General features: G+C 39.1%; 1 protein-coding gene across 1 annotated transcript in view; it reads left to right on the forward strand.

Annotated features, from left to right (window-relative positions):
- Nucleotides 1-15,141, forward strand: part of LOC129650940 (zinc finger protein GLIS3-like) — a 138,284-nt gene that overhangs the window by 52,495 nt on the left and 70,648 nt on the right. Inside the window, exon 6 of the mRNA XM_055579707.1 lies at nucleotides 9,444-9,585. Within this exon, the coding sequence (XP_055435682.1) occupies nucleotides 9,444-9,585 (142 nt within the window). The remainder of the gene's footprint in view (nucleotides 1-9,443; nucleotides 9,586-15,141) is intronic.

Consider the following 15,141-nt stretch of genomic DNA (forward strand, 5'->3'; position numbering starts at 1 on the left):
CAACCTGGAGGGAAAGAAAACAACTGCTAAGGAAGGACTGAAAAAGAAACTAAATTACAGCCGCTTTTAGGGCTGAAATTCTGTGACACTGCAGCATTTTGAGGCTTCTCATATATTAAAAGAAATATAAAGTAGACCATGAACAGAGTTATTCTATGTGGTCTGAGGGAAGAGGGGAAGAATAAATTCCAGTGAGTGGAAATTATGGGAGGCAGATTACAGATCAACTTGAGGCAGACCTTCCTAATGACTAGACCTATTTAACAGTGGAACACAGTGAGTAGTAAGAGAGTGAGTTCCCTGTCATTGAAGGGATTTAAGCAAAGGCTGAACTGCCACCATGACATGCACTAAGTTGGCAGTTTGCTATCCTACATTTAAATTTAAACTAATTAAAATTAGGTTAAAATAAAATGAAGTTTGCTTCCTCAGTTGCACTAGCTACATTTCAAGTGTTTTTTAATCACATGTGACTAATGCCTACAAACTAGTACTCTACAGAACTTTTCTATCATCCAAGAAAGTTCCTTTGGACAGCATTATTATAGCCCTGGTGCATAACATTTGTTCTTCTTACTCTGAAATTGTTTCATCAATCACCATTTTTTACTAGATAGCCAGTAATTATGTTGTATCTATACAGGAATTTATTTTTCATGTCTCTTATTGAGACATATACCCTGGTATGTATATCTATTGAGATATTTTGGCATGTTCATGAAGACAAAATGTTTGGCCTCTCAAGTCAGTGCTAACCAAATAGGTACTTCCTATTATAGAAATGCAAGGTGTCCAGCTGGACTGTACCTCTTGTTCACGAAGAAGTTTCTTCTAATACTCTTTTTCTAAGTCTGCACTCTCATTTCTTTTCTTCTTTGCAAATTGGTCATTCCCAGAGGAAATGAGTTTGATAACAGATTGTTGGAGATTAATTACCTATGATATGCCAAAGCCACTTCATAAATGTCAGGGCTGAGGAAGCCCTTAGAGAGAGAATTTTTCGATTCAACTGGAAATTAATTGTAATTAATATAATAGGTTAATTCATTGTAATTATTTTTAAGCCTTTTGGTAATGAGTTAATTCCCCAGGATCCACATTGCTCAAAGTGTCATAGAGAATGCTTGATGAGAATGTTCTGGTACTAAACCTTAACCCTCTGAAAAAGAATCCTATTTGTTTTTTCTTCTGGCTGAGTTTCTTCAGAAACATATTTTGGTGGCATTTGATTTCTGGAGAACAAAGGAGTCCCTGCAAGATGATGCATAAACATGCACAGCCCAAATAGAGGATGCTCATTGGAGAAAGGGAAAACAAAAGGCCTTTGATTGTACCTCTTTCTCTTTGGAAGTATTTCTTGCTTCAGAATAACAGAATGCCTTTGCTCTTGGAATAAAATGTAATGGAACCAAAAATTGAAGAATCTGGGCCTTTTTCCCTTTCCTAATTATTTCCACTTGACTCACTTAATCTTGGACGATTATTCAATCATATCTGAAATGAGAAAATGATGGGAGTAGAATTTCCGTCTCTTGTTTCAAGAGCTTATAAACATTAACAGAATAGTCTTGAACAAAAAAACAAATACAAATCACAATTGACGGTACCTTGTTTTTAGCTATTAGGAAAAATCGCTGCATTGTTAGGAAAGCAGCTCAAGTTACCAAATGCGGGAACCTTGTCAAGACTTGATGCGTGATTTCATTATTAACGTTGAAAAACTATCATTTAGAACAAATATTTCATAATGGGAGATTGTATGCAAGCTAAGGAGCCAGTTTGTTTACTTGCACCTGGATAGGCCAAGAAATTAAACCCTAAAATGGGTCATTAATGATCAGGATTATTAACACTCAAAGATTCACAGGTTGGTTTCTGAGACTCAGAGATGTCTCTTCCTAGTATGTCCATGAATCTTACTGCAGGTTTTCGAAGAGAAAGTGTGAAAGAGTGAAAGTATTAGTCACTCAGTCGTGTCCTCTTTGAGACTGTAGCTCACCAGGCTCCTCTCTCCGTGGGGTTGAACCTGGGTCTCTGCACTGCAGGCAGATTTTTTACCGTCTGAGCTACCAGGGAAGCTCCCTATGAAGAGAAGGACACATGCAATCCTAATAGGTTGCTGAGGGCTAGATCAGGACTGAGTATGAAATAAAACTCTTGATAGTTGGTACTATCTGAAATGAAAGCTAACTGCCAAGGTAAGGAAGTTGCCTGTTACCATAGGGAATCAGTCTGAGAGCCATCTACTGGGGTTGCTATAGGGCAGTAGTACATAAGATAGAGGTTTGGCCCTAGTGATGTCTGAGGCTCTTTTGAATGCTAATTATTCTTGTAAATTAGGGTTTTGTTTTTAATTTAGACTCCACAATTATGCTTTTAGTAACATCCATAATGCCCCAGGGGCTTCCCAGGTGGCACAGTGGTAAAGAATCCACCTGCCGATGCAGGAGATGCTAGAGACATGGGCTCAATCCCTGGGTCGGGAAGATCCCCTGAAGAAGGAAATGGCAACTCACTCCAGTATTCTTACCTGGAAATTTTCATGGACAAAGGAGCCTGGTGGGCTACAGTCCATGGAGTTGCAAAGAGTTGGACATGACTGAGTACAGAGGAGAGATAATAGCCCAGAACACCCTACTTTCATTAAACATATAGTTACTATACTATACCTGTGTTTGAGCAGAGCAGGAGCTGAAGAAAAGGAAACAGTATGTGTGTGTGAGCATCTATGAGTGCTGCTGATTGGCTCTTTGAATTCCTGAGACAAATAAAAAGGATTTGTGGGTATTTACTAAGTTGGGTGCTCCCAGAAGCAGACTGTGAGCCAAAGATCCAGGTGCCTGTGATTTGTTAAAGAACTGCTCCCAGGAGAATACAGGAGAGCATGAAGAACGGAGCTAAAGCTATAAACATGTACGACCCTACTGGGAGCTCTGGAGTATAATTTACACTTCAGAGTTTGTCCCACTTTGGCGCTAAGAAGCACTGGTTGGTCATGCATTTGTGTATTGGTTGGGGGCGCGGGTGGTGTCTGTTAGCTATAAAGTATGCAGAAGCTGGGGGTGGTGGTGGGCACAGTAAAGTTAGGAGACAGGGCAGTTCAGAGCTAATCCAAGGGATCAGAAGGGATCTGGGCAGAGCAGCAGCAGCCTTTCCCATATACTAACTATGATCTGTATCTTCTGGGGCTTCCCAGGTGGTGCTAGTGGTAAAGAACCCACCTGCCAATGCAGGAGAAAAAAGAGACATGGGTTCAATCCCTGGGTCGGGACGATCCCCTGGAGGAGGACATGGCAACCCATTCCAGTATTCTTGCCTAGAAAATCTCATAGACAGAGGAACCTGGCAGGCTACAGTTCATAGGGTCACACAGAGTCAGATACAACTGAAGTGACTTAACATGCACACCTTTGCTGTATCTTTTAAAATTCTCCTTCAGGAGAGGTAATTAAGACATGACCAAGTGTGTTTTTTAAACACATCCACACACCACTAGAGATTGTACCGTCCTTTAGATAAAGTATTGTGTCTCATTCGTACAAATCCAGTTGGCACTGAATGATTTACCCAGATGCTGGTCCCACCCTGCCAGGTGCCATGGGGTTTTGAAAGTTAGAAAAGCAATCAGCTAACCAGGTCCTTGTGGACTTCATAATAGTGCAGACTAGACTCATAACAAGAAACAAAGCTTTAAACATATATCCGGTTGCAGGGTTGTTGAGAGCAGACTCTGCAGCTCTCCATACACCATGGGAGGCCCTGTGTGGGCTGACCTGGTCAGAGGGGGCTTCATTCAGGAGGGAGCCATAAATTGGGTCTTGGAGGAATTCTACTGGGAGGAGGGAAAGCCATTCCAGGCAAAAGGAATGAACAGCATAATAAATGGGATGTTTGCAGACAGCGAGACAGTGCTCTTGAGAGGAGCAAAGGGTTTTGTCGAGGCCTTGTGGAAATACCTATCTTTGGTATGTAGTGGAATCACATCACAGAAACTCTTCTTGCCTTCTTGTCTTTGCCTTTCAGGACTGGTGTCCCAAATGAAAGGAGGGGATATTTGTTTCTTGTATGTAAAGAACAGTAAAGGCTCCATAAAGGGCATGTCTTTGCTGTCCTGTAAGGGCAAGTATTAAACTGGGGTGAACATTTTTAACCCTTTTTATCCCCGCAACAGTATAAAAATCCAAATTGTTCTCATGATATGAACTTCATATAACCATTTATTATTATGAGATCTGAAGGGAAACATAATAAGAAATGGTTACATGAGGCTCATGTTGTTGTTTTTCAGTTGCTAAGTCAAGCCCGAGTCTTTGAGACGCTATAGACAGCAGCACGCCAGGCTTCCCTGTCCACTGTCTCCCGGAGCTTGCTCAAACTCATATCCATCGAGTTGGTGATACCATCCAACCAACTCATCCTCTGTTGCCCACTTCTCCTCCTATCCTCAATCTTTCCCAGCATCAGGGTTTTTTTTCCAACGAGTTTGCTCTATCATGTGGCCGAAGTATTGGAGCTTCAGCTTCAGCATCAGTCAGTCTTTCCAATGAATATTCAGGGTTGATTTCCTTTAGGATGGACTGGTTTGATCTCATTGCAGTCCAAGGAACTCTCAAGAATCTTCTCCAGCACCACAATTCAAAAGCATCCATTCTTCAGGTCCAACTCTCACATCCATACATGTCTACTGGAAAAACCATAGCTTTAAATATATGGACCTTGGTTGGCAAAGTGATGTCTCTACTTTTTAATATGCTTTCCAGGTCTGTCATGGTTTTTCTTCCAAGGAGCAAGCATCTTTTAACTTCATGGCTGCAGTCACCATTCACAGTGATTTTGGAGCCCAAGAAAATAAAATGAGGTTCATGTCATAAAGTCAGTTTGGCTTTTATAATCCCTTATTTCTGCAATTCATTTTCTCTTCTCATGACCAGAAAAGTCTCATCTCTTCTAATCGGCATTTTCTTAGAGCATCTTCTTATCAGGATTCCTAGTGGTTCCAAAAGTGTGGTTCCCAGACAACAACATCATCATGACCTGGGAACTTCACAGAAATGAACTGCACACCCACTGAGTCATCAGTTCTGCAGTGGAGCGTGAAGGTGATTCTGATGCATGTCCAGGTTTGAGAATCACAGTTAGAGGCCATCCCCCATTGAAAAAGTTTCATGTCCAGGTTTGAGATTCACAGTTAGAGACCATCCCCCATTGAAAAAGTTTCATGTCCAGGTTTGAGATTCACAGTTAGAGACCATCCCCCATTGAAAAAGTTTCATGTCCAGGTTTGACATTCACAGTTAGAGACCATCCCCCATTGAAAAAGTTTCATGTCCAGGTTTGAGATTCACAGTTAGAGACCATCCCCCATTGAAAAAGTTTCCTCTATCTTTTTTATATTCTTGAGAGCTAAGAAGATACTGCTTTATATAAATAATTGGATTTCTCACTCCAAATATAAAACCATAATATAGATATATGGAAAGATAGCTCTCCTGGGAGACTCTTCTGTGTGCCTCCTACCTCACCCATTTGATAATTCCTGGGTGGAGAGTGTTTAAGAACCTTAAATGATCTGGAAGTCCTTTTCTTTGTCTAATAATCTGGGAGAGAGAGAAGGATACTAAACTTAAATACCATTACTGCATTTCTAAGCATATGGCCCTGCTTTGGAAATTTTGCATAAGGTCTTCAAGGACCTTAAGCAAAAAAAAAGAAAAAGTCCTTGAGGCTTGTTCAATTTAAGAAGCACTTTGTAGAACCATGTCTAATCCCAGAGAAAACCAAATTAACTCTCACCACAAAGTTGTATGGAATCACACTCTTGGAAAACATGAATACTTGTTGTAGCTAGTGAAGAATTGCCTGCCTTTAACTCCAGAAGTAACCGTGGCCGTGAAATTCCTTGGAAAGACCTCATCAATACTCATGTCTGTAAAACCCTAGAGTAGTTGGTAATAGAAAGCAGAGAGATGTTCATGTCTACTCTTAGTAGAACATGTGGGCCCCAGATCACATTTTAACAATGAAAGATAAATTAAAAGTGATCACCAGAACTCATTCTAAGGCTTGATTTTTTTCCAGTTTTTCTTACATGGCATGTGTTAGGTTAGTACCAAAATATCAAACATACCTTCCAAAGGCCCTGAGAGAGTTAGGCATTAACTCAGATAATCTTGGGCAGACATTCCAATGTGGCAAAGCTGAGATTATAATTGTCTTGTTCACTACATGTGTTAAACGCTGCTTCCCTAAACTTAGGGTCGCTGTGCCATTTTCAGATTCTTGGACTAAGAGCTGGACATGTGTTTGTCTCTTCATAAAGCTTTTTCAGTTCCAAGAAATACTGTTCTCTAAATAGTAACTTACTGATGTTTTGTATCTGTGTGTATGTTTTTCTTTCTGATCAGAGTCATTGTGCTGGCAACAACCAGCTCTCCACATGGGAAAGCCCGTTTGTAGTATTTGTCAGTTTCCATAGTGTAAATGCTATCAATATGACGTCATTGCAAGTTTGGGAAAAGTAGACACAATCGGCATTCTTAGATTGGTGCAAGCCAGCTCCAGCACATCACTGGAATGTTTGGAAAACTGAGGAAAGAATAAAAAGAAAACAGAGGAAATAAATTCATGATACTGCTCTGAGGACAAAAATGATTTTTAATATTGAATTATATTTCCTTACAGTATTTTAGCTGTGTTTTAACATAATTGTTATCACTTTGTATACATAATTTTGATTTGCCTTTATATTCATGAATATCATCCTAATGGTTGCATAATATTCCATCAAATTGATGTGGCGTCATTTATCAGCTGTAATTAGGGCTTCCCTGGTGGCTTCAGATTCGATCCCTGAGTTGGGAAGATCCCCTGGAGAAGGGAATGGCTACCCACCCCAGTATTCTTGCCCGAAGAATTCCATGGACAGAGGAGCTTGTCAGGCTACAGTCCATGGACTTGCAAAGAGTTGGACATGACTGAGTGACTGACACTTTCACTTTCTTAGACATTTAAGTAATTTTTCCTAATTTTTAATATTGCTATAAATAGTGTTGTGTCTCGGAGAAAGCAATGGCACTCCACTCCAGTACTCTTGCCTGGAAAATCCCATGGACGGAGGAGCCTGGGAGGCTGCAGTCCATGGGGTCGCTGAGGGTCGGACACAACTGAGTGACTTCACTTTCAGTTTTCACTTTCATGCATTGGAGAAGGAAATGGCAACCCACTCCAGTGTTCTTGCCTGGAGAATCCCAGAGACGGGGGAGCCTGGTGGGCTGCCGTCTGTGGGGTCGCACAGAGTCGGACATGACTGAAGCGACTTAGCAGCAGCAGCAGCAGCAGCAGTTCTGTGTCTCACTAGAATGGTGAATATAAAGAATATAAATCTTTCTTCACTTTTCTGGCTATTTCCTTAAGAAATTCTAAGAGCAAATAATTTCAATTATGAGTCTTAAGAAAGTATTCCTCCAAATCATGTGGAAAGTTTGTAACAATGTACACTCCAACCAGCAGTGTTTTAGGATGCTTCTCTCACTCTGCCTTCACTACAACTACCTCTTTTGTAAAGTTTTGATAATTTGATAAAATTTTTAAAAGTTATAGCATTGCATTTATTTCTTTGCAATTGTGCTGAATATTTTTTAGGTTTATTCTCATTTTTGTTTCTCTTTTTTTAAAATTTTTGTTCATGTGAAGTGCTGCATGGTGAATTGGTCCCTTCCCTGGAGATCCTGCTGTCTACTTCCTCCCTCACTCATTTGATAATTTCTAGACTGGGCGTGTTTTGAAGCTTTAAATGATGTGGGAGGCCCTTTTCTAATCTACTTATCTGAGAGGAAGAAAGAGAGAGACACTAAGCCTGTTCCCTCTTTCCCCTACTTACACCTCGGCTTTTTCCTGTTTCTCTACTCCGGGCCCAAGACTCCCTCCACTCCTGCCTTACTGTTCATCACATAATCCAGACACACCACAGGGCAAGCAAGTTCTTCCTCCATACATCTGCAGGGCTCACTCCCTCACTTCTCTCAAGGCTTTTTGCCAGTGCCATCTCCAACAGACTTTCTCTGACCCCCCCATCTCAGGTTGCCATTGCTTGTCTCTAACTCATTGTATATCTTCTCTCTATCACTCTTCTCTATAGCATTTATCACTATCTGCTGTGTTATATATTTTATTTGTTCATCATCTGCTTCCCCTCTAGAGTGTAAGTTCCATAAGACAGTATCTCTAGAGCCTAGAGAGTGTCTGCTGCTGTTGCTGCTGCTAAGTCGCTTCAGTCGTGTCCGACTCTGTGCAACCCCATAGACGGCAGCCCACCAGGCTCCCCCGTCCCTGGGATTCTCCAGGCAAGAACACTGGAGTGGGTTGCCATTTCCTTCTCCAATGCATGAAAGTGAAAAGTGAAAGTGAAGTTGCTCAGTCATGTCCGACTCTTCGCAACCCCATGGACTGCAGCCTACCAGGCTCCTCTGTCCATGGGATTTTCCAGGCAAGAGTACTGGAGTGGGGTGCCATTGCCTTCTCTGAGAGAGTGTCTAATGCTCATTAAATAATTGTTGAATAAGTAAGTATATTCAAGTCCTATATCTAAAGGGTTAGTTTTATCTTGATGAAGGCAAAATCAACTTATATGTTCCCTTTAAACAGAGAACATATATGTTTAAAGAGGACAGAAGATGATAACTATTTGTAATATCTGTGACAAATATATGTCTAGATTTTTAAAGATATTATGTTTTTAGACAAACAGGTTGGTATTTTTATATAACTAAATCTTCCATTGTGATTTTTTTCCATTCAGATTACACTTACAAAATTCTGTTTCATAAATAAATCACATAACTTTGTATCTATACTTTATTCTGATATTTTTATGGCTCTTTAATATATAAAGAATTTATGGTGTTATTGTGATAAAATGAAGTCTAATTTTTTTATGTACCTTACTGTTGGGATAGTTTATTGCTTGTAATGACGTTGGTTTTTCTTGTTATCATGTTCCAAAAAATCTATAGGTGTCAAATCTCAGTGGGCATTCTTAATTATCTCTAAGATATTTTCATCTTATTTTATCTCTGTATTTTAAAAACACTTTACAATATGGACTAAATATACTTGAGTTTGTTTTTGATATCACTACAAGTTCTGATTAGATACAGAGCAAATCAAAGAAAACATAAGAGGAAGTTGGGTTCCCGGAAGTGGAAATATCAAGGCCTGAAATAAAATCTGCCTGTAGCCACATTTTTCCTGAAACACCTGCCAGGTGTTATTAGAATTGGAAAGCTGACCCTTGTATTGACTCTCTAAGTCCAGTGCCTAACCTGTAGTTGTTACTTGATAAATATTTGTGCATGAACCTTAGGGCATGATATCCTTTCCAGAAAAAAGTATTCTGAGGAATAGCCTTCCTTTTCCATCTGTCTTCTGTTTTCTCCTTCTCTTAGCTGCGGTCCAGTGCAGAGCTCCATTCCGACCTGCTCACAGACTGCCTCACGGTGCAGCCCCTGCAGCCCTCCACCTCCCCACGAGACGCTGTCGATAGGGCGGTGGGATGCTCCCCAGAGCCCGGGCCTGACCTCTATCCAGGTAATATCAGCAAATTCAGCAAAGGCAGACCCAACCACATCAACTGTCCTTGTCTAGGCCCTTGACTCTGGTTAAAGGGAATGCATATATGAAAATGCTTCTAAGATCATCTGTATTTATCAGCAAACTGCAATTTATCCCCCTCCTGTCCTTCCCATCTGATTCCTAAGCTGGGTTTGTCAGCAGACTGTTTCTTCTCATAAAGAAACAAAGTAAAATAATACATTAGCTCTTTTAGTCCTGGCTTTCTGCCAAAAATTCAATGTACCCAACCCTCCCAGGTATCTTAAATTTATTAACTTTATCAACACTCAAAGGAAGTCTTTCCCCCTTAAGCAGGTAACAGGCTGCCTGTGGATTTCTTAACGGAGCAGTCATTGTTGTCTTTGCATTGCAAAAGGAAGCCAGTCCCATATCTCTCAGAAAAAAAAATCACATCAGTAAATCGATTTGTAAGAATGTCCATTAGTGTTTGTCAACCATTGGGGGCGGAGGGATAGGATGGCACTCCCAGAATAGCTTCCTTCTGCCTAGGTTTGAATAATAGATGACTCTACATTTAGAAAAATGTTATGTATGCAGTGAAAAATGAGAAAGGATTATTATTCAATAAGGATATTTTTTTTTTCATTTACTTTGTTAGCCTGGGCTTTTGTGCATTTTCCACTCTCTATAATGGTGATGTACTGGTACAAATGTGGTTGGTTATAGTCTTCATATATGGAAAGCTCTTACTGTGCTTCATATGCTATGAATATGAAAGCAAAAATCCCACAACTCCACACTCCAGACAATGGGAATTTTCTGTTTTCTGTGAATTACAAATTCTACTCCCACCCCATCTGGTTCCAGCGCCAGGTTTTGGCAGCAGATTGCTTTTTCTTTTTAAACATACTAATAAGCCATAAAGAATGAAGGATTTACTGATGCATAACAGTGGAACAGGAGAAAGCCATGCTTGTATAACTTTTTAAATTTGACAGTTCTCAACTGATCCAAAGGCACAGGAAAGAGTATTAAGCAAATGTTTTAAAAGGGCCAGTCATCAAGACATCCTTAACGTTGTCCCAGTGTTGGTGGCCCTTTATCAGTTGCTTTGGGTACTTACTCTTGGAGAAAACAAAGCCTTAGCTTTTGAGACCATAAGAGATTAGATGAAAAGTTATTTGAAAGGCTGACCAAGTCTGACAAAGGTTTTGAGTGCAGGTACACACATGAAATATGCCAGTGTACAATGTTATCAACACTCAAATATTTTGTATTAGATATATACATGAAAAAGCATGACTAGCTTTTGTTTGCACATATGTCTGTTTGATTTGCCAAACATTTGATATATGAACATTTATTCTCACGCATTAAATTACAATCAGTTTGAAACAGCCTTTAGGCTATATCCCTACTTATTCAGTCCATAAATCCATAATCTTATTAAATACCTGGAACCCAACAATTAAAGAGATAAAATTAAACAGAAATCAATTGAAAAATGGCCCAACATCCAATATAAATAGTTTATGGTGAGGGGCTAGCCTTGTTGAGTTTAAACCTCCTGGAAATGGGTTTGGGAAGCCATGCTATCTTTGTCTATGAAAAACATTAGTACCTTTGCTGTATGTGGCATGCAGTATATGACTCACTTTCAAAACTCAGGAGTCACATTTGTCTTGTGTGGTTTTGGATGTCTGGTAGTATTGTTAAAGCTTTTTAAAATGGCTTTGTCATTCCAAACAGAATTCCTCTTTTTGTTTGTGATGCTTTTCTGCATTTGATCTTCAAAAAGAGCTCTTAGTTTTGAGCCTCTAACTGTGGCAGGCGAGCTGCCAGAGTGGACAAGGAGCCTAGGTTACCACAGCGTCAACAGAGCATCTTCACAATGACTCAGATTTTCTGTGACTCTGGGAATATTGGGAACAGGCAGAGGGCCATCTTGCTTAACTGTGTTCCTAGAATTTTACTTCTCCAGTTAGCTTATAGCTATGAAAGTTTATCTGCCCTGCTTCTTTCGTTATTCCTGCTTCCCTCAGATTCTATTTTACTTTCTTTGTTCTTGACTTGAAAAAAAAAAAAAAAAAAAAAACTGATTATATTCTGTGTTTTGCTGAGAAGGCAACAAACCCAGAGCAGAACAAGGCAAGTGGAAAAACTAAATCACAAAAATCTGAAGCCTTCCTTTTATAGTTTTAGAAATTTACTTGCCAGGAGTGTATGTTCACACCAGTCTCAAGCCTATGCTAAAGATCTATGGAAAGAAGACAAATAGCAAAAAAATACCAAAGGAAAAGGAAACTGTTCATCAATTAGTTCAATGTAAAATCTGAAATGTTAAGATATTTTGATGAAGATTAAGACTTGGTTAAATGGCAAAGGGATTTGGAGTCATTCCCTTAACATTCTATTACACAAAATCAAGAAAACATTTTTTAAAGATTGTCAAGAACGTATACCTATAAGTGCTAATAAATTGATTTATCATAAAATATTTTGATGGAAACCTGTTGAGTGTATAGGGGCAAGGGATCAAAATAGTTTAGCATGAACATCATGATTTTTTAGAAGCCACAATGTCTGGGGACTTGTGGTTTGAAGAAATCATGGTTTTGAAATGGAAATTTTTAGAGGCTAGTAGAGAATGATTTATAAGATTCCAAGACAGGAGTAGTTTGCAGAGCATTAAGGTGAACAGGGAAGATGGCAGTTATGATACATACAAGTCTTGCAAGTTTCCTAACATACTGGCTTCCCTTATTGAAACAAACTTTTCAGTTGATAAGACTAAGTTTGATTGGAAAGGATTACACAGTAAGACTTTTATTTCTTTGGAAGACAATATTGCCCCAGGTTAAAGCAGCCAAAAAATCACTTGAGGCCACACTGAGAAAGATTTTAAATTGAGTTGTTTACTTGTCTTCTATTCTTAAAATCCCAGGGCTCCCCAGGCCTGCTCCTAGGTTAACGTGAGATTAATTTTGTGATCTAACAGGGAGGCCAGGGCAGTGATGGGTAATTCTCAAGGATGGCTCCTTATATTTCTGTGCTTTTGTTCAGAAGTTCTGTAACCCAGATAGATACAGCCCCAGGCCAGCCTGTAAATGCAGGTGGTTTATGTGGTAATCTGAGGGAGAAGTATTTTATAGCCAGTAGATCAAGGTGTGAATGCCACATTCAAGACTAAATGCCTGTGTAGATCTTCTCATCAGCTCCTCAGTGAACTAATAAAGTGGATAAGCCTACAATTAGTGAGTCTACAATATCATGGACAGCCTGGACCACTGCCTGGTCTTGGCGAGAGTCCATTCACGAATAAAACATGCTCTGTGGAAGAAGATCTGTCCTATGAGTGATCGTAAAAATTACAGCTCCCTCCAAACTAAAACTGTACTACAGACTCAATAAAACATGGTCTTTGCAAATGCCATTAACCATGAAAACATCATAGAGGCCAGTGTGCTTGTGATATTTGAGTCCCACAGTCCACCCATTAGGTGAAGAGCTAATACAACTGAACCAGGAAATCTACAAGAATGAGGGGATTTTATTGATACTACTTCTATTGGATTATTAAATAATTATGTTTTAGAGCCTAAAAGTCCTATTGAATTATCCCAATTTTGAAAGTAACTTAATAGATTTTTCAGGAGAAAAAGCAAATGTTCAGATATCATAGGGGACTATAGGAGGAAAATACAAGAGTTTCTTAGTGCAGGAATTTTTGAAGTCATAGCAGTTGGTCCTCCATATTTGCAGATGCAGAATTTGAGGATACTGAGGGACTTCAGCATCCAGGGATTTTGGTATTTGTGGGGATTCCTGGAACCAATCCCCAAAGATGCTGAGGATACATTCCCTTCCCTTCTTGGAGTACTGAAAAAATGAAGGCTTCTCTCTTGCAATACCATCACTTTTTGTAATAACTAGTACCATATTAAATCCATAGAGTATTTAGCATACTTCATGAAATAGTTAAGGTTTCATTTTAATGTAATGTTATGGCATATGTCTTAATGCATTTTCTACATTCTTGAGTTGAGTATATTTGCTATCTTGGGATAGCTTGCAGAGTTGTAGGGGCTAGAAATAGTTTTATATAAATGTGCCTCATATCGTCTAGTCTCAAAAAGTGGTTGTTAGGTCAAGGACTTTATTAGAAGTGTTCCCAATAGGTTAAACTTTATAGGAGAATTGTGAAGATCAAATAACATGATCTATATACAAGTCCTTAAGAAGCATATTGCTTTATAAAAAATGCAATACTTATTACTTGCATTATCTCAAAAGCACTCCTTTGCTTAGAAGTCACAAGAGTTGAAGAAAGGACAGAGCTATTTGGAATTGGTGTTGGACCAACACTAATGGTCCAGTACCAAGGAGGAGGTAGATACTGGGGTTATAGAAAGGATTTAAAGGGAAACATTCAGCAGTAAAGTCATTGGCAAGTCTCTTTGATGTTACTCTGAACTGCTGTCAAAATCTTGCATTGTTTTTGTAACGCCTCTTGAGTCTGTGGTTTGTCCACAGATTGCATTGACTCCATTGAGGGTAGGCTCAAGGCTCATCCTTCTGTGTTGTAGGCACGGATAGCTTTAATTTCCAGCTTTGGTCCCTTGCTCCTGAGCTTGTCCTTTAGTGCATGTCACATCACCTGAAAGACCTATGAAAATAGACTGCTGGGTTCCACCCCCAGAATTTCTGATTTAGTAGGTCTGAGTGAGTCACAAGAACTAGATTTTTTCTTTTTCCTAACAAGTTCTTAGGCGACACTAGGTGCTATTTGTCCAGGGACCATACTTTGAAAGTCATTGTTCTGTATCATAAAGTGTGGGAATTTGACTTCTAGCAAAGCATGATCTGAATTTTGACTGGTGGGAGTTACAATAAGAATTACCCCTAATTAACTGGATGAGAGGAATCCTTTCACAATGTATACATGTAGCTAATCACCATGATGTATATTTTAAATAGCTTACAATTTTACATATCAATTATACCTCAGTGAAGCTGAAATTTAAAAAGAAGTACTAAAAAATGAAGTGAATTTATCATATGAAAACTGTGATAGAAATCTGTCCACAAAAGGTGATTTTATGATATCACTGACATGCTGTGTATTTATAATGATAAGTGGAATAATGCTACTCTGGTACTTACAGTTAAATAATTACAAAGATAATAAAACTGAATCAAATAGTGGGGGGAAATTACCCTATAGTATCTATTTCTGTTGCTTAGTATTACAGAGACCCTATAGGTAGATATTGTGTGTCCTTCCACACCAGAACTATAATTGTACTGCTCATATTTTGGTTAAGAATGAGATCTTATAACCACCCAACTGAAGAAAAGTAAATTCTGATTCCCAGCCAGCACAGGGCACATTTGTATGTGTGCAGCTAAAATTAATGACTGTATGTTTGCAGGCCACCTAATTTGGTGCTTTAGTTTTCCATAGCTGCTTATTCCCTTGTCTTCATGTTGCTTTTCCATGCAAGATTAAGCTGAATTATTTGGTTTTATAATATGTACAGGTTTTTGCTGTAAAATTATTTTTGTGAGTGA

Source organism: Bubalus kerabau, chromosome 4, assembly GCF_029407905.1.
Source record: "Bubalus kerabau isolate K-KA32 ecotype Philippines breed swamp buffalo chromosome 4, PCC_UOA_SB_1v2, whole genome shotgun sequence".
Lineage (NCBI taxonomy): Eukaryota > Metazoa > Chordata > Mammalia > Artiodactyla > Bovidae > Bubalus > Bubalus kerabau.